Source organism: Schistocerca cancellata, chromosome 1 (genome assembly GCF_023864275.1).
Source record: "Schistocerca cancellata isolate TAMUIC-IGC-003103 chromosome 1, iqSchCanc2.1, whole genome shotgun sequence".
In the NCBI taxonomy this organism is placed as follows: domain Eukaryota; kingdom Metazoa; phylum Arthropoda; class Insecta; order Orthoptera; family Acrididae; genus Schistocerca; species Schistocerca cancellata.
In genome coordinates, this window is record NC_064626.1 from 1,191,921,594 (window position 1) to 1,191,942,173 (window position 20,580).

General features: G+C 45.4%; 1 protein-coding gene across 5 annotated transcripts in view; it reads left to right on the forward strand.

The window, feature by feature from the left end:
* Positions 1-20,580, forward strand: part of LOC126094416 (uncharacterized) — a 214,355-nt gene that overhangs the window by 30,024 nt on the left and 163,751 nt on the right. For all 5 annotated transcript variants that reach the window (XR_007521834.1, XR_007521837.1, XM_049908801.1 and 2 more), the window contains exons 4-5: positions 19,469-19,609; positions 19,704-20,006. Coding sequence is in view for 3 of the 5 variants with exons in the window: in XM_049908801.1 (XP_049764758.1) it covers positions 19,469-19,609; positions 19,704-20,006 (444 nt within the window). In the remaining 2 variants the exon portion in view is untranslated. The remainder of the gene's footprint in view (positions 1-19,468; positions 19,610-19,703; positions 20,007-20,580) is intronic.

The window sequence follows — 20,580 nt, forward strand, 5'->3', positions numbered from 1 at the left end:
GCTTTTTATATTCTTTAGTTATACTTTTTATGTGCTTTTATGTATGTTCCTTGATGTTTGCACACAAGTTGACTCTGTATATAAGTAATCAGTCTGTGGTTATAATTATTGCTTACACTATATACCTTTGTGATGTATCATGTCATTATGCTTCGCTGATGAAGATACTGACATCTGCTTCTCTGTGTTATACAAGTCAGTTTTGACTAACTTTTTGTAATACACTTTTTGTACATTGTATGTATGGCAATGTTTCAAAGATTTGTATTTACCTAACTTTTTTATACTTACGAAGATGACAGATTAATCTGTCGAAACTGGTTAAGTGCAACAAAATATTCCAATTTTGCAGATTTTTATTTTGCTAAAAGTATATACCACAGTTGCTGAAAACATAATAGCCATAAATAAAATTGTAGATTGTATCCACAGTTGAAAGAAAACACAGGCTGCATTTGTGTACAAGAAGGACAGCAGAAATGGGCCACAAAACCACCATTCAATGTCGCTAACATTCATTTGTTACAGAATGTAAGAACATAGTCTGAACTCAAACATAGTGGGGTATCTTGAATGACATCTTACATGCCAATAAGCATGTATTTCAGAAACATTGGTTTTGTGAAGCTCAGCTTACAGTTTTTTTTCACATCCTAAAAGCCATGGATCAAGGCAATCAGATAGAGGCAGTTTTTCTTGACTTCAAGAAGCATTTGATTCAGTGTCATACCAAAACTTATTAATGGAAGTACTATTGTATTGAGTATGTGAGGTAATGAGCATTTTGCTCTCCTTTAAGTATATGGCCGAAAGAGTCAGCCTTCAGGAATTGTGAAACGAACCCTCTCGTTGAGGATCGTGTGCCACAAAAGGCGCAGAATCACCATGTGATGGGGAAACTCACAGGTGTCTATTGTCTATTCAGGCCTAAACACTAGTGAGCGAGTGAGACAGATGAGAAAGTACGTCATAGGGAAACCCAGTAGAAGGCATTCACAGCCAGGGAGATGTAGCAGTGCTAAATATGGCGGACCTAAGATCGGCCATAAAGGGAAACATTTATGGAAACTATTTAATTCAGTAGTAATGCAGGGAATGAAGTCACAATAATTTCAATCTACCATCTTTCATAAATTTTCATGGTGTTCCCAATAAAACTTGAATATTGATCATATCTATAATAGTTTAGGATTTACTGTAAAAATGAAATTCACAAGTTTTGTAACAAAGACCTGAATGCTAAAATCTGAATGCTTTAGTCGATCTTAATGATTTACATTTCATATAGAAGTGCATAATTAAAATTACAAATGTTGTAAATATCAACTGTGTAACTTCATTTATTTAAAAGATATAGTAAATTTAAATTATCAGTATTTTCAGTTAATCATCAGATCATCATTTCCTTAACACAAAACACATTGAACAATGACAGCATGACACCTTATTGAACCATTAGGTTAAAATGTAAAATAATATAGAATAAGCTGTAGCAATTTTTTATAAAGTTTAGTGCATAATAGTTACTTTTGTTCTTTATTTATTTATCTATCAGAAAGCACATTGTTGCAAGGCTACTGGCCATGACATTCAAAGTTAAGAAGGAAATTGTATTAGTTTTATGTAAAAGAATTTAACAATGGATATTCTATCTATCTATATCCGAATCCCGCTCCAGCTACTGCCGGGTCTGGGTGCTGACGAGTCCTCTCCATTTGGCTCGGTCCTCCCACCACTTTTCTTCCTCCACTTGCTGCTAGGTGACACCTCTCCTTTCAACAGATATTCTCACTCCCATTTTCCACCGTGTTCTTGGGCGCCCTCTAGGTCTTTTCCCATCCATCTTTAGTTCTTCCATAATTTTGGGGAGTCTCTGCCCATGCATCCTCTTAACATGCCCATACCATCTCAATCTCTTTCTTTCAATTTCTTCTCTCATACTTTCTTGTTTGAGATCCTTTCTAATCTCTACATTCCTTACTCTGTCCATTCTTGTTTTTCCCTTAACTGCTCTGAGAAATTTCATTTCCCCTGCTTGCAGTCTGCTCCAGTCCCTTTCTTTCATTGTCCATGTTTCTCCACCATAGGTGACAATAGGGAAGTAATAATTCTTATACATCAGGAGTTTTGCTCCTTCTGAAATTTCATTATTCCAAATCAGATGTTTTATTGTTTGGTAGAAATTGCCTCCCTTCTGTAACCTCCTATTAATTTCGTTAGTTATTCTTCCATCCCTAGATATTTCACTCCCTAAATAAGTGAAACTTTCTACCACTTTGAGGGGTTCTCCATTCAAGGTAATATGGATATTACTGTTATTTTATTTAGAATGTGAAAGTGGTCAAGCTTTGAATATTTAAATAATTTAAAATGTAAAATAACGTAGAATAAGCTGTAGCCAATCAGATGGACAGCTTCAGGAAATGAAACTGCCCTAGTCTGTTGAGCGATATTCTGTGCACGGGAAACATGGCTGGGGACGGGCAGAGGGACAATTTGGCTGGAGACACCAAAATGGACAGTTCGGATTGAGGCATGAAAGCGGACAGTTGGTCTTTAGGCAGCGAGGACATGAAACGACTTAGAAAATTTTGCATTGTGTGGTATCGCGGGACTTAGTCTCTGAGTGGTGAGCAGCCGCGAACCTTGCATGAGCTCTTAACTTTTCGTGTAAATATTGAGATGGAGTTAATAGAGGGAAACATTTCACGTGGGAAAAATATATCTAAAAACAATGATGATGTGACTTGATGTGAGTTGTTTGTGTGTCTATCGACGTGCCAGTGCTTTCGTTTGGTAAGTCACATCATCTTTGTTTTTAATTAATGATATGAATATAATAGAGGGAAACATTCCACGTGGGAAAAATATATCTAAAAACAAAGATGATGAGACTTCCCAAACAAAAGCGCTGGCAGGTCGATAGACACACAAACAAACACAAACACACACACACAAACACAAAACTTTCGCAACAAACGGTTGCTTCGTCAGGAAAGAGGGAAGGAGAGGGAAAGACGAAAGGATGTGGGTTTTAAGGGAGAGGGTAAGTAGTCGTTCCAATCCCGGGAGCAGAAAGACTTACCTTAGGGGTGAAAAAAGGACAGGTATACACTCGCACACACACACATATCCATCCGCATATACACAGACACAAGCAGACATTTGTAAAGGCAAAGAGTTTGGGCAGAGATGTCAGTCAAGGCGGAAGTACAGAGGCAAAGATGTTGTTGAAAGACAGGTGAGGTATGAGCGGCGGCAAATTGAAATTAGAAATTAGCGAAGATTGAGGCCTGGCGGATAGCGAGAAGAGAGGATATGCTGAAGGGCAAGTTCCCATCTCCGGAGTTCTGACAGGTTGGTGTTAGTGGGAAGTATCCAGATAACCCGGACGGTGTAACACTGTGCCAAGATGTGCTGGCCGTGCACCAAGGCATGTTTAGCCACAAGGTGATCCTCATTACCAACAAACACTGTCTGCCTGTGTCCATTCATGCGAATGGACAGTTTGTTGCTGGTCATTCCCACATAGAAGGCTTCACAGTGTAGGCAGGTCAGTTGGTAAATCACGTGGGTGCTTTCACACGTGGCTCTGCCTTTGATCTTGTACACCCTCCGGGTTGCAGGACTGGAGTAGGTGGTGGTGGGAGGGTGCATGGGAAAGGTTTTACACCGGGGGCGGTTACAAGGGTAGGAGCCAGAGGGTAGGGAAGATGGTTTGGGGATTTCATAGGGATGAACTAAGACGTTACGAAGGTTAGGTGGGCGGCAGAAAGACACTCTAGGTGGAGTGGGGAGGATTTCATGAAGGATGGATCTCATTTCAGGGCAGGATTTGAGGAAGTTGTATCCCTGCTGGAGAGCCACATTCAGAGTCTGATCCAGTCCTGGAAAGTATCCTGTCACAAGTGGGGCACTTTTGGGGTTCTTCTGTGGGAGGTTCCGGGTTTGAGGAGATGAGGAAGTGGCTCTGGTTATTTGCTTCTGTACCAGGTCGGGAGGGTAGTTACGGGATGCGAAAGCTGTTTTCAGGTTGTTGGTGTAATGGTTCAAGGATTCCGGACTGGAGCAGATTCATTTGCCACGAAGACCTAGGCTGTAGGGAAGGGACTGTTTGATGTGGAATGGGTGGCAGCTGTCATAATGGAGGTACTGTTGCTTGTTGGTGTGAAGCTGGCCATTGGACAGGTGGAGGTAAACATCAAGGAAAGTGGCATGGGATTTAGAGTAGGACCAGGTGAATCTGATGGAACCAAAGGAGTTGAGGTTGGAGAGGAAATTCTGGAGTTCTTCTTCACTGTGAGTCCAGATCATGAAAATGTCATCAATAAATCTGTACCAAACTTTGGGTTGGCAGGCCTGGGTAACCAAGAAGGCTTCCTCTAAGCGACCCATGAATAGGTTGGCGTACGAGGGGGCCATCCTGGTACCCATGGCTGTTCCCTTTAATTGTTGGTATGTCTGGCCTTCGAAAGTGAAGAAGTTGTGGGTCAGGATGAAGCTGGCTAAGGTAATGAGGAAAGAGGTTTTAGGTAGGGTGGCAGGTGATCGGCGTGAAAGGAAGTGCTCCATCGCAGCGAGGCCCTGGACATGCGGAATATTTGTGTATAAGGAAGTGGCATCAATGGTTACAAGGATGGTTTCCAGGGGTAACAGACTGGGTAGGGATTCCAGGCGTTCGAGAAAGTGGTTGGTGTCTTTGATGAAGGATGGGAGACTGCATGTAATGGGTTGAAGGTGTTGATCTATGTAGGCAGAGATGCGTTCTGTGGGGGCTTGGTACCAGCTACAATGGGACGGCCAGGATGATTGGGTTTGTAAATTTTAGGAAGAAGGTAGAAGGTAGGGGTGCGGGGTGTTGGTGGGGTCAGGAGGTTGATGGAGTCAGGTGAAAGGTTTTGTAGGGGGCCTAAGGTTCTGAGGATTCCTTGAAGCTCCGCCTGGACATCAGGAATGGGATTACCTTGGCAAACTTTGTAGTAGTGTTGTCTGAAAGCTGACACAGTCCCTCAGCCACATACTCCCGACGATCAAGTACCACAGTCGTGGAACCCTTGTCCGCTGGAAGAATGACGATGGATCGGTCAGCCTTCAGATCACGGATAGCCTGGGCTTCAGCAGTGGTGATGTTGGGAGTAGGATTAAGGTTTTTTAAGAAGGATTAAGAGGCAAGGCTGGAAGTCAGAAATTCCTGGAAGGTTTGGAGATGGTGATTTTGAGGAAGAGGAGGTGGGTCCCGCTGTGACGGAGGACGGAACTGTTCCAGGCAGGGTTCAATTTGGATAGTGTCTTGGGGAGTTGGATCATTAGGAGTAGGATTAGGATCATTTTTCTTCGTGGCAAAATGATATTTCCAGCAGAGAGTACGGGTGTAGGACAGTAAATGTTTGACGAGGGCTGTTTGGTTGAATCTGGGAGTGGGGCTGAAGGTGAGGCCTTTGGATAGCACAGAGGTTTTGGATTGGGAGAGGGGTTTGGAGGAAAGGTTAACTACTGAATTGGGGTGTTGTGGTTCCAGATTGTGTTGATTGGAATTTTGAGGTTTTGGAGGGAGTGGAGCTGGAAGTGGGAGATTGAGTAGATGGGAGAGACTGGGTTTGTGTGCAATGAGAGGAGGTTGAGGTTTGCTGGAAAGGTTGCGAATGGTGAGTGAGTTGCCTTTCCGGAGGTGGGAAACCAGGAGATTGGATAGTTTTTTAAGGTGGAGGGTGGCATGCTGTTCTAATTTGCGGTTGGCCTGTAGGAGGATGCTCTGAACAGCCAGTGTGGATGTGGGAGAGGAAAGATTGAGGACTTTTATTAAGGATAGAAGTTGACGGGTGTGTTGATGGCTGAGTGGATGTGTAGGTGAAGGATTAGGTGGGTGAGGGCAATGGATTGTTCAGTTTGGAACTGGTATAGGGACTGATGGAAAGAAGGGTTGCCGCCAGAGATGGGAACTTTAAGTGTGAGGCCTTTGGGGGTGATGCCAAATGTCAGACAAGCCTGAGAAAATAAAATTTAGGAGTGTAATCTGGCTAGGGCGAAGGCATGTTTGCGGGGGGAATGTAAATAAAACTTAATGGGGTTGTTGTGGAGGTGTTGTGAGGGTGACATGGTATTAGAAGGTGGAAATACCTGTGGAAATACCTCTACACTATCAAAGGCAGAGCCACGTGTGAAAGCACCCACGTGATTTACCAACTGACCTGCCTACACTGTGAAGCCTTCTATGTGGGAATGACCAGCAACAAACTGTCCATTCGCATGAATGGACACAGGCAGACAGTGTTTGTTGGTAATGAGGATCACCCTGTGGCTAAACATGCTTTGGTGCACGGCCAGCACATCTTGGCACAGTGTTACACCGTCCGTGTTATCTGGATACTTCCCACTAACACCAACCTGTCAGAACTCCGGAGATGGGAACGTGCCCTTCAGCATATACTCTCTTCTCGCTATCCGCCAGGCCTCAATCTCCGCTAATTTCTAATTTCAATTTGCCGCCGCTCATACCTCACCTGTCTTTCAACAACATCTTTGCCTCTGTACTTCCGCCTCGACTGACATCTCTGCCCAAACTCTTTGCCTTTACAAATGTCTGCTTGTGTCTGTGTATATGCGGATGGATATGTGTGTGTGTGCGAGTGTATACCTGTCCATTTTTCCCCCTAAGGTAAGTCTTTCCGCTCTCGGGATTGGAAGGACTCCTCACCCTCTCCCTTAAAACCCACATCCTTTCGTCTTTCCCTCTCCTTCCCTCTTTCCCCCCTGCGGGTCCGGGGTAAGAATAGGCCCGAGGTATTCCTGCCTGTCGTACGAGGCGACTAAAAGGAGTTTCAACTGTTTCGGCCTTCCATGTGATGGTCCCCCTTGGGGTTTGACCTCCATTTTTCTAAATGTCTACAGAAGTACGAGCCTTTTGGGGAAGGACACCTTACATGGTGTACCACTGGTCCTAAGTGCACTCAGACCTTGGCACTCAGCATTGCACCGGCGTTGTAACCATACCCACTATTACTCAAATTGGGCCTAAACGCCTTTTGGGTTGTCCCAGTTACGCCCATAGTGCGTCTCCATCTGCACCAGCGATCATGATGGACTTTTCATGGCACCAGAAATCCAGCACGGTAGCCAGCCCGTTGTGGTGGGGTCGTCATGTACCCTCTAGGTTGTAGCCCCCTGACAACACAGGGATCGTACTGCCGATACCTGAGCTGCACCCTCCCCACGTTAGCCAAGGAGTAGATGCCCGTCTCCTTGGGGCATCAGGACTCCCGGCAATGGTCATCCTGCCAGGTGGCCCTTGCTGCGGCTGGGTGGCGCCCGTGGGGAGAGCCCCTGGTCGGAGTGGGTGGTATCGGGGCGGACGTTTCGCAGATGAAACGTCACCACGTATCGGGTCGCTCTGCGGCCGAGTCTTTTAAAAGAAAAAGTACTGTTTCTGGATCTGGTTCTCCTGCCCCTTCCCCCTTGGCCACTCCATGGGAGGAGGGACAGGCCCGCCGGCTTGGAGCGAAGTACTTCCCCCGCTATTTGGTCTGTTCTCGAACCGATGGGGGGACATTCGCCACCTCCAAGCCCATGTTCTTTGTTCAGCACATTGAGGACACCTTCGGGGAAATCGAGGCTCTCAGCAAGATGCGTTCAGGGTCCGTACTTATCAAGACCACGTCCGCCACACAGTCGGCGGCGCTCCAGGCGTGCGACCGCCTAGGGGACATCCCAGTCTCCATTGTCCCACATCTGGCACTCAATAGGACGCAGGGGGTTATTTTTCATCGTGACCTCCTGCTACAATCTGATGAGGAGCTCAGGGCCAACCTGGAGCGCCGAGGCGTGCATTTCGTCCGGCGAGTCCAGCGCGGCCCCAAAGACCGTCGCATCGACACTGGGGCCTTTGTCCTCGCCTTCGAGGGGGACGTTCTCCCGGAGAAGGTAAAGGTAATGTGCTACCGGTGTGACGTGCGACCCTACGTTCCGCCTCCTATGCGCTGTTTTCGGTGTTTGCGCTTTGGGCACATGTCGTCACGGTGTGAGGCTGAGCGCCTCTGTGGCGATTGTGGCCGTCCTCTTCGTGAGGAACATACATGCACCCCACCACCTCGGTGCGTTAATTGTCCTGGCGTCCACTCGCCTAGATCCTCAGACTGCCCCGCATATCAGAAGGAGAAGAAGATACAAGAAATCAAAACTTTGGATCGGCTGTCTTATTCTGAGGCCAGGAAGAAGTACGACCGCCTCCATCCCGTGCCATTGACCACTTCATTTGCCTCAGTTGTGTCCACTCCTTCCGCGGTATCCTCACCCCTCTCCTGTCCCCCCTCCGCCTCCTCCGCCCATCAGGGGGCTCTGCCTCCGCCTCCCAAATCCCTCCCTTCCAAATCCTCCTCCCCCGTGGCCCCCACCCCCTCTGCCCCAGGGGCCATCCTTCTTCCTCCTTCTCCCCACACGCCACCTGAGAAGCGATCCTCTTCTCAGGTGTCCATCGGGGACACGTTCCGGACCCCGGCTTCCGAGGTCCGGCGTTCCAAAACGGACCCCGCGCGTGAGGACCTTCTTCGGGTCCAGCCCACCATCCCTGTGCCTCCTCGGCCTTCCAAGAAGGCCTCCAAGAAGAAATCTCTATCCCCCTCTCCACCCCGGCGCGTTTCGACTGACGCTCCATCCGTGAGTCGCCGCTCCCGGCCGTCCTCAGTTTCGCCGGGACGCTCTGCTGCCAGGCGCTCAGCTGGCCTTTCGTCGGCAAATGATGCTGCCCCTCCTACACAACCAGGGACAGCGGCCGCAGCTGGTGACCAGTCGATGGAACCGGATCCGCCTCCCGTCGGTTGTAGCGTTGTTCCCTCGCAACCTGGCCCTCCGCGGCCGTCGAGGTGACCAGCTCTTCCCCCGTCTCGTTCCCCCAACTTTTTGACTAGCGATGGCGTTGTTTCATTGGAACATAAGAGGTATTCGATCTCATCGGGAGGAATTACAACTGCTCCTCCGCCTGCACTGTCCGCTCGTCCTTGGACTCCAGGAAACAAAGTTGCGCCCGACTGACCGTATTGCCTTTACCCACTATACCTCGGAGCGGTATGACCTTACCCCTGTGGACGGTGTCCCAGCTCATGGTGGGGTCATGTTGCTCATTCGGGACGATGTCTATTACCATCCCATCCCATTGACCACCCCACTCCAAGCAATAGCTGTCCGCATTACTCTTTCTGCTTTTACTTTTTCAGTTTGTACCATCTACACTCCACCGTCGTCTGCCATTAGTCGGGCTGACATGATGCACCTGATCGTTCAGCTTCCCCCGCCGTTTTTATTGTTTGGCGACTTCAATGCCCATCATCCCCTTTGGGGCTCTCCTGCATCCTGTCCAAGAGGCTCACTCTTGGCAGATGTCTTCAACCATCTCAATCTTGTCTGCCTCAATACCGGCACCCCGACTTTCCTCTCGGACTCCACTCATACCTTCTCCCACTTGGACCTCTCGATATGTTCTACCACTCTTGCCCGTCGGTTGGAGTGGTATGTCCTTTCTGACACCTATTCGAGCGACCACTTCCCCTGTGTCGTTCGTCTCCTGCACCACACCCCATCCCCACGTCCTTCGAGCTGGAACATACTGAAAGCTGACTGGGGACTTTACTCATCCCTGGCGACCTTTCCGGACCACGATTTTCCCAGTTGTGACAGTCAGGTCGAATACCTCACGGCTGTTATCATCCATGCTGCCGAACGTTCCATTCCTCGTACTACTTCTTCACGTCGCGTTTCCGTCCCCTGGTGGAACGAGGCTTGTAGGGACGCTATCCGTGCTCGACGACGTGCTTTACGCACCTTTCGCCGCCATCCTACGTTGGCGAATTGTATTGAATACAAACGACTCCGAGCGCAATGCCGTAGAGTCATCAAAGACAGCAAAAAAGCTTGTTGAGCCTCTTTCACTGGCTCCTTTAACAGTTTTACTCCATCTTCCGTCGTTTGGGGTAGCCTGCGCCGGCTGTCGGGTATTAAGGCCCACTCCTCGGTACCTGGCCTGACCTCAGGTAATGCGGTCCTTGTTGATCCGGTGGCTGTCGCCAACGCCTTTGGCCGCTTTTTCGAGGAGGTTTCAAGCTCCGCCCATTACCATCCTGCCTTCCTTCCCAGGAAAGAGGCAGAAGAGGCTCGGCGACCTTCCTTCCACTCGCTGAATCTGGAAACCTATAATGCCCCCTTTACTATGCGGGAACTCGAACGTGCGCTTGCACTGTCCCGGTCCTCTGCTCCGGGGCCGGATGCCATTCACGTTCAGATGCTGGCACACCTTTCTCCGGCGGGCAAAAGCTTCCTTCTCCGTACCTACAATCGCGTCTGGACCGAAGGTCAAGTCCCCATGCGTTGGCGTGACGCCGTTGTTGTTCCTATACCCAAACCCGGGAAGGATAGACAGCTTCCTTCTAGTTACCGCCCCATTTCTCTTACAAGCTGTGTCTGTAAGGTGATGGAGTGCATGGTTAATGCTCGGTTAGTCTGGATTCTTGAATCTCGACGGCTACTTACTAATGTCCAATGCGGCTTTCGTCGCCGCCGCTCCGCTGTTGACCACCTCGTGACCTTGTCGACATTCATCATGAACAACTTTTTGCGAAGGCGCCAAACGGTAGCCGTGTTCTTCGACTTGGAGAAGGCTTATGACACCTGTTGGAGAGGAGGTATCCTCCGCACTATGCACAGGTGGGGCCTACGCGGTCGCCTGCCCGTGTTTATTGATTCCTTTTTAACGGATCGAAAGTTTAGGGTACGTGTGGGCTCCGTATTGTCCGACGTCTTCCTCCAGGAGAACGGAGTGCCTCAGGGCTCCGTCTTGAGCGTAGCCCTTTTTGCCATCGCGATCAATCCCATTATGGATTGCATTCCACCTAATGTCTCAGGCTCTCTCTTTGTCGATGACTTCGCGATTTACTGCAGTGCCCAGAGAACATGCCTCCTGGAGCGCTGCCTCTACTCATGGAGCGTGGCAAATGGCTTCCGGTTCTCTGAAGAAAAGACGGTTTGTATCAACTTTTGGCGATATAAAGCGTTCCTTCCGCCATCCTTACATCTCGGCCCCGTTGTTCTCCCATTCGTGGACACAACTAAGTTTCTAGGGCTCACGTTGGACAGGAAACTGTGTTGGTCTCCACACGTCTCTTATTTGGCGGCCCGTTGTACACGTTCCCTTAATGTCCTCAGAGTTCTTAGCGGTTCATCTTGGGGAGCGGATCGCACTGTCCTGCTTCGCTTGTATCGGTCCATAGTCCGATCGAAGCTGGATTATGGGAGCTTCGTCTACTCGTCCGCTCGGCCGTCCCTCTTACGCCGGCTCAACTCCATCCACCATCGGGGGTTACGTCTTGCGACTGGAGCCTTCTACACTAGTCCTGTCGAGAGTCTTTATGCTGAAGCTGCCGAGTTACCGTTGACCTACCGGCGCGACGTACTGCTGTGTCGGTATGCCTGCCGGCTGTCGTCTATGCCCGACCACCCCTCTTACAAGTCCTTCTTCGCCGATTCTCTCGACCGTCAGTACGGGTTGTATGTGTCTGCCCTGCTGCCCCCCGGAGTCCGCTTCCGTCGCCTGCTTCGACAATTGGATTTTGCCCTCCCTACCACCTTCAGAGAGGGTGAGAGCCCGACACCACCTTGGCTCCAGGCTCCGGTTCATATTTATCTCGACCTCAGCTCACTCCCGAAGGATGGTACTCCGGCTGCAATGTATTGCTCACGGTTTGCCGAACTTCGTGCTCGACTTGCCGGTCACACCTTTCTTTACACCGATGGCTCCAAAACTGACGATGGTGTCGGCTGTGCCTTTGTCGTCGAGGCCGCCACATTTAAATACAGGCTCCTCGACCAATGTTCCAGCTTTACGGCCGAGCTTTTTGCTCTCCATCAGGCCGTTCAGTATGCCCGCCGCCACCACCATTCATCATATGTACTCTGCTCTGACTCACTCAGTGCTCTTCAGAGCCTTGGAGCTCCCTATCCGGTCCATCCCTTGATACAACGGATACAGCAGTCCCTCCATTCTTTGGCTGATAACGGTGGTTCTGTCAGCTTTCTGTGGGTTCCCGGACATGTGGGAGTGCCTGGGAATGAGGCTGCGGATGCTGCAGCCAAGGCTGCAGTCCTCCTGCCTCGGCCAGCCTCCCATTGTGTCCCGTCATCCGACGTTCGTGGGGATGTCTGTAAGAGGCTTGTGTCGTTGTGGTGGGATGCTTGATCATCCCTCCAAGGAAACAAGCTCCGGGCAGTAAAACCGCTACCAACTGCTTGGACAACATCCTCCCGACCATCTCGGCGCGAGGAGGTCCTTCTGACCAGGTTGCGGATTGGGCATTGCCGGTTTAGCCACCGCTACCTGCTCTCCGGTGACCCAGCCCCGCAGTGCCCTTGTGGTCAGGCATTAACAGTGCGCCATGTTTTATTGTCGTGTCCCCGTTTTAGTCAATTTCGTGTTGTCCTGTCCCTGCCATCTACTTTACCGGATGTTTTAGCTGATGACGCTCGAGCAGCTGCTCGTATTCTGCGTTTTATAACTTTAACTGGCTTGTCCAAGGACATTTAATCTTTTTACTTATTTTGTCTGCATCTTTGTCGGGTCCTTCTGGTGTCCCCTCCATCCCCTTGAGTTTTACCAGATTCCATGTGCTCAAACAACAGTGACTGGGCGCTAATGACCTCAGCAGTTGAGCGCCCTTAAACCCAACCAAAAAAAAAAAAAAAAATCCTTCCCTCTTTCCTGACGAAGCAACCGTTTGTTGCAAAAGCTTGAATTTTGTGTGTATGTTTATGTGTCTATCGACCTGCCAGCGCTTTTGTTTGGTAAGTCTCATCATCTTTGTTTTTAGATACATCTTTGTTTTTAGATATATTGAGGTGGAGTATTAGACTTGTGTTTCGTGATGATATTGTGAATGGTCGAACTGTGTCAAATGGATATGTGCTTGAGTGTAACAGTAACTCTGAATACGACCACTTTTGTTATTAGTTTGCTTTCTGAATAAACATTATTCTAACCAAATTGCAACTGTGTGGCCTACATGATTTATGGGTCGTTAATTTAGCTCCCCATATTATTATTACTGTTGTTATATGATATATCAACGTTGTATGTTTATACAACTTTGCAAACTTGACATCAGCCAGACAATTTAACCAAAGGTCACAAGTGTCTAATTTAGGGTGTGTAATGCGACAGATGCGGTTCAACCCTTAGGCGAGTTTGAGCCAAGACATTACGATGAAGGGGAACCGTCTGTGAGCCCATACATCTTTGGGATGTTAGCTCGCCAGTATCAAACTAAAGTGTTACTGGATTGAGGATTTCTTTGTAAGGAGGATGTTATGTGCTACTTTCTATCAAGAGCCATTGACAAATGTAGAAGTAATTTCAGATTTGTTTTGGGAACATGCTGTTCATGTTGTGTGATAAAGTCTGGGCAGGCAGTATTAATAGTAACTTCAGGCTTTTTGCAGATGAGGCTCATTCATAATGAAGTTTTTTTTCTGAAAAAAGCTGCGGAAATATTTGGTCAGATCTTAATACGACTTCGATATAGTGCAAATATTGGCAACTTGCTTTAAATGTACAGAAATATAAAATTTTACTCTTCATAAATTTCGATGAACCATGGACCTTGCTGTTGGTGGGGAGGCTTGCATGCCTCAGCGATACAGATAGCCGTACCATAGGTGCAACCACAATGGAGGGGTATATGTTGAGAGGCCAGACAAACGTGTGGTTCCTGAAGAGGGGCAGCAGCCCTTTCAGTCAGGGGCAACAGTCTGGATGATAGACTGATCTGGCCTTGAAACACTAACCAAAATGGCCTTTCTGTGCTTGTACTACGAACAGCTGAAAGCAAGGGGAAACTACAGCCTTGGGTAAAATATTCTGGAGGTAAAATAGTCCCCCATTCGGATCTCTGGGCGGGGACTGCTGAGGAGGACGTTGTTATCAGGAGAAAGAAAACTCGCGTTTTATGGATTAGAGTATGGAATGTCAGATCTCTTAATCGGGCAGGTAGGTTAGAAAATTTAAAAAGGGAAATGGGAGGTTAAAGTTAGATATAGTGTGAATTAGTGAAGTTCGGTGGCAGGAGGAACAAGACTTCTAGTCAGGTGAATACAGGGTTATAAATACAAAATCAAAAAAGGGTGTTGCAGGAGTAGGTTTAATAATGAATTAAAAAACTGGAATGCCGGTAAGCTACTACAAACAACATAGTGAACGCATTATTGTGGCCAAGATAGACACGAAGCCCACGCCTACAACAGTAGTACAAGTCTAAAACTATATGCCAAGTAGCTCTGCAGATGACGAAGAAATTGAAGAAATGTATGATGAGATAAAAGAAATTATTCAGATAGTGAAGGGAGACGAAAATTTAATAGTCATGGGTGACTGGAATTCGATAGTAGGAAAAGGAAGAGAAGGAAACATAGTAGGTGAATATGGATTGGGGGTAAGTAATGAAAGAGGAAGCCGCCTTGTAGAATTTTGCACATAGCACAACTAAATCATAGCTAACACTTAGTTCAAGAATCATAAAAGGAGGTTGTATACATGGAAGAAGCCTGGAGATACTGACAGGTTTCAAATAGATTATATAATGGTAAGACAGAGATTTAGGAACCAGGTTTTAAATTGTAAGACATTTCCAGGGGCAGATGTGGACTCTGACCACAATCTATTGGTTATGAACTGAAGATTAAAACTGAAGAAACTGAAAAAAGAAGGGAATTTAAGGAGATGGGACCTGGATAAACTGACAGAACCAGAGGTTGTAGAGAGTTTCAGGGAGAGCATTAGGGAACGATTGACAAGAAGGGGGGCAAGAAATACAGTAGAAGAATGGGTAGCTTTGAGAGACGAAATAGTGAGGGCAGTAGAGTATCAAGTAGGCAAAAAGATGAGGGTTAATAGAAATCCTTGGGTAACAGAGGAGATATTGAATTTAATTGATGAAAGGAGAAAATACAAAAATGCAGTAAATGAAGCAGGCAAAAAGGAATACAAACGTCTCAAAAATGAGATCGACAGGAAGTGCAAAATGGCTATAAGCAGGGATGGCTAGAGGACAAATGTATGGATGTAGAGGCATATCACACTAGGGGTAAGATAGATATTGCCCACAGGAAAATTAAAGAGACCTTTGGAGCAAGGAGAGCCACTTGCATGAATATCAAGAGCTCTGATGGAAACCCAGTTCTAAGCAAAGGAGGGAAAGCAGAAAGGTGGAAGGAGTACATAGAGGGTCTATACAAGGGTGATGTTCTTGAGGACAATATTATGGAAATGGAAGAGGATGTAGATGAAGATGAAATAGGAGATATGATACTGTGTGAAGAGTTTGACAGAGCACTGAAAGACCTAAGTTGAAACAAGGCCCCAGGAGTAGACAACATTCCATTAGAACTACTGACGGCTTTGGGAGAGCCAGTCCTGACAAAACTCTACCATCTAGTGAGCAAGATGTATGAGACAGGCGAAATACCCTCAGACTTCAAGAAGACTATAATAATTCCAATCCCAAAGAAAGCAGGTGTTGACAGATGTGAAAATTACCAAACTATCAATTTAATAAGCCACGGCTGCAAAATACTAACGCGAATTCTTTACAGACGAATGGAAAAACTGGTAGAAGGCGACCTCGAGGAAGATCAGTTTGGATTCCGTAGAAATGTTGAAACACGTGAGGCGATTCTGACCCTATGACTTACTTTAGAAAAGAGATTAAGGAAAGGCAAGCCTACGTTTCTAACATTTGTAGACGTAGAGAAGGCTTTTGACAATGTTGACTGGAATACTCTCTTTCAAATTCTAAAGGTGGCAGGGGTAAAATACAGGGAGCGAAAGGCTATTTACAATTTGTACAGAAACCAGATGGCAGTTATTAGAGTCGAGGGGCATGAGAGGGAAGCAGTGGTTGGGAAGGGAGTGAGACAGGGTTGTAGCCTACCCCTGATGTTATTCAATCTTTATATTGAGCAAGCAATAAAGGAAACAAAAGAAAAATTTGGAGTAGGAATTAAAATCCATGGAGAAGAAATAAAAACTTTGAGGTTCGCCGATGACATTGTAATCCTGTCAGAGGCAGCACAGGATCTGGAAGAGCAGCTGAACAAAATGGATAGTGTCTTGAAAGAAGGATATAAGATGAACATCAACTAAAGCATAATGAGGATAATGGAATGTAGTCGAATTAAATCAGGTGATACTGAGGGAATTAGATTAGGAAACGAGACGCTTAAAGCAGTAAAGGAGTTTTGCTATTTGGGGAGCAAAATAACTAAAGATGCTCGAAGTAGAGGGGATATAAAATGTAGACTGGCAATGGCAAGGAAAGTGTTTCTGAATAAGTGAAATTTGTTAACATCAAGTATAGATTTAAGTGTCAGGAAGTCGTTTCTGAAAGTATTTGTATGGAGTGTAGCCATGTATGGAAGTGAAACATGGACGATAAATAGTTTAGACAAGAAGGGAATAGAAGCTTTCGAAATGTGGTGCTACAGAAGAATGCTGAATATTAGATGGGTAGATCACATAACTAATGAGGACGTATTGAATAGAATTGGGGAGAAGAGAAGTTAGTGGCACAAATTGACTGAAAGAAGGGATCGGTTGGTAGGACATATTCTGAGGCATCAAGGGATCACCAATTTAGTACTGGAGGACAGCTTGGAGGGTAAAAATCGTAGAGGGAGACCAAGACATGAATGCACTAAGCAGATTTAGGAGGATGTAGGCTGCAGTAGGTACTGGGACATGAAGAAGCTTGCACAGGATAGAGTAGCATGGAGAGCTGCATCAAACCAGTCTCTGGACAACAACAACAAATTGCAAAGTGTAGTACCTCTTGACCACAATGTTGGTATAGTCATACCTGAAATTGGTCAACTAATAGAAACCTGTGGGTGTAACAATTTATAGGAATATGAAATGGAATGACTACACATACTCAGTCATAGATAAGGACACTGGACTCACATTTGATAGGGCGACAGCTCAAACCCGCAACCAGCCATTCTGATTTATGTTTTCCACAGTTTCCCTAAATCACTTCAGGCAAATGCTGGGATGGTTCCTTCAAAATGGTATGGCCGATTTCCTTTCTCATCATTCTCAAGCTGAGTTTTTGCTCCTTCTCTGATAATCTTGTTGTCGATGGGACATTAGACATTAATCTCTACCTTCACTTCCTCCACCTCGTAAGGAAGGCAGGTGGTAGAATTTATCTTATTGGTAGGATACTGGGAAAATAGAATCAGTCTAGATAGAACCCTACCTACAAAACATCTGTGCTGTACATCCTGGGATACTGCTCACATGTTTGGGACCCATACCAAATATAACTTTAGGAGACGTTCAACATATATACAAAGAAGGGCAGTGTGAATGTAATCAGTTTGTTCAACCCATGGAAGAGAGCCACTGAGATGCTGAAAAATTTGAACTTGCAGATGCTTGAAAATAGACACTATCTGTCCCATTAAAGCCTACTTGCAAGGGTTCCAGAAGCAATATTAAGTGGGGAATAAACTACTACGCCGTACATACCACACCTGTAAGAACTGTGAAGATATACCCTAATTACACTGCACATAGAGAAATTTCAGCAATCTATGTTTCCACACTCCATATGTGAATGGAAATGGAAGAAACTTTTATATCTGATACATTTGCTTGTGTCATCTTCTATTTTAATGTGTAACCATGGGAAGGACCTTCCGCCATGCCCTTCACGATGGTTTTCAAAGTATAGATATAGATTTAAATTTCTCATGATTCAGTGGAACAGGCTGTTAAGTTACTGTAACACATGAGAAAAGTATTCTTGGCTGGTGTTGGCAGTCGTGTGTGCGTTAGGTGTGCTTGCTTGTGTCTGTGAATGTTGTGTGTTCTCTCTTTTAATGATGAAGGCTGTGGACAAAAGCTATACGTAAATCTCTCTTAATTGTGCCTGTCTGCAACTTGATGTATCTTCTTTATGGTAAGTAGCAATCTGGCTTTTCTTGCATTGTTGATAATCTTTTAATATTAAATTTCTAAGTTAGTTACTTTTATTTCATTATTTTACTTTTTTTGCCAAACTAAATACAGGGCGTTTCAAAAAGAAAGAGCAGATTTCAAACATTTATTTCTCAAAAACTACAAATGATAGAAACACAATTCCAACGGTCCTTCACTCAATATGAGTACCAAATGTTACACAACAAATATCAAAACTGTACCTCAATATGAGCACCATTTGTTACACGACAAATATCAAACCGGTATCTCATTTCTTGCCACACACGACGCAACTGGTCTTTAGTTACCGAATTCACGGCCGCAACAATTCGATGTCGTACCTCTTGAAGAGTAGCGGGCATAGGTGGGACATAAACACAGTCCTTTATGTACCCCCACAAATAAAAATCGCAGGGAGTAAGGTCTGGTGACCTGGGAGGCCACAGACGATGACATTGATCTTGTGCTCCTGCTCTTCCAATCCACCGTCCTGGAATGGTGTTATTTAGGTACCGTCGTACAGGTTCAGAGAAGTGTGGTGGGGCGCCATCTTGCATGAAGATGAAGTGATTTGAATCTTCCTGAAGTTGAGGAAATAGCCAGTTTTCTAACATGTCCAGGTAAATGGTTCCTGTGATAGTTTTCTCCATGAAAAAGAAAGGTCCATAAACTTTGTTTACCGAAATTGCACAAAAGACGTTAACCTTTGGTGAGTCTCTTTCATGTTGAATAACGTCCCTCGGAGTTTCACTCGCCCAAATTCGTACGTTATGCCGATTAACTTTACCAGAAATGTGAAACGTTGATTCATCTGAAAAAATTAATCGTTCGGCAAAATTGTCCTCTTCCATGTCCTGTAGAATTGCAGTTGAAAATTCGAACCTTTTGTTGTGGTCGTCAGGACGCAATGCTTGCAATAACTGCAGTTTGTACGGCTTCATGTGCAGACGGTTACTCAGAACGCGCCATACCGTTGTTTTAGACATGTTTAGTTCGTGACTTGCCCGTGTCGTGGATTTTCTAGGGCTCCTTTCGTAAGCTGCACGGACACGCTCGACATTTTCATCCGATGTGCGTGGACGACCCGTGCTTTTTCGCTTGCAGATGCAACCATCTTCTACGAATCTGTGATGCCACTCATAAATTTGCTTATGACGAGGCGGCTGTTTGTTGAATTGACGGCGGAATGCACGTTGCACACCAACAATGGACTCTAACTTTGCAAATTGCAGCACACAAAATGATCGTTCCTGTGGTGTCGTCGCCATTTTCCTACAAACAAACGCCAGCGCCACTGCGGATTTGCATGGAACTTCTGCGCGGACCATTGAAAAACTTTGAACCTTTCTCTGACAAGAAACGTTTGAATTGTGTTTCTATCATTTGTAGTTTTTGAGAAATAAATGTTTGAAATCTGCTCTTTCTTTTTGAAACGCCCTGTATTGTTTCACTTTGCAGGCAGTTTTGAACCACATCCCAACTTCAGTATTAATGTGCATACCAAAGAAACTAAGGGAATTTTTGAAATTAATTATTGAACTTACTGAAATTTCCTCAAAATCAGGAGTGATATCTTGTGAAAGTGAAGACTCTGGTGATGTAAGTGTAAAACAGTCACCTTGTAAGTTAATTTTTTGTTACATGAATAAGTATTACCGCATTAAATGAGGCCATAATTTTATGTTGCATTCAGGAGATTGCAAAATATTGCAGAGATTTATTGATGCTTATACCTGACTCAAGTGAAAGTTTAAGCATGCAGAATGAAACTGACAACAGAATATATGATAAAAAAACATTGAGGAACTGTGGAAAATTTCCTTTGGTGAGCAGATTCTCTATGTACAATGAAAACTCAGCCATGAAAAGAAAGTCCACAGTAATGAGATCTGTTTCAAGTACAAAAAAATCAGAAGCTTCAGGAAGGGAAAGCAAAACTTCATTGGAAAGTAATCAGAGCAGTCACAAGAACAGCCATTTATCTCGATTTAATGAGGTAAGTTAAAAACAAGTATAAGTGACAGTATTGTGAAGTAATAAAGAGCAGTGTGATGCATGAGCTTCTGCAGTGTAGATGAACAATATGATCTGGTAGCTTTGTACATCGTAATGACAACAGTACATCTGTTAGAAGATAAGAAGCTATTGTAATAGAAATCATGGAATAAATATCTGTAATTAAAGAAAAATACATTTTGACACAGGTCTTTGTCCAAAATCAGTTCAATTATTTGTGATTTTCCATTTATAATGTTTTTCCCTTCTGTACTAATTAGATGTAATTTGAAAGTACTGGCAATACCAAATCAATTTTCTAGTTGTGTACTCATTGTATATAATTTACAGACCAGCAAATGTTACATGCATTTATAGTGTTACTTTCACTCTGAAACATCTATGTTGTATTGCACCATATATCAGCCCATAGTTTTTATGAGAACAGAGTAAAAAATGGTAATTTGATTGTACACAATTTATCACTACATACCCTATCTGATCAAAAGTACCCAGACAACACTGTGTAATGCAGAATTGACCACTGGATGTCACAAGAGGTTGACCTGCCAGTA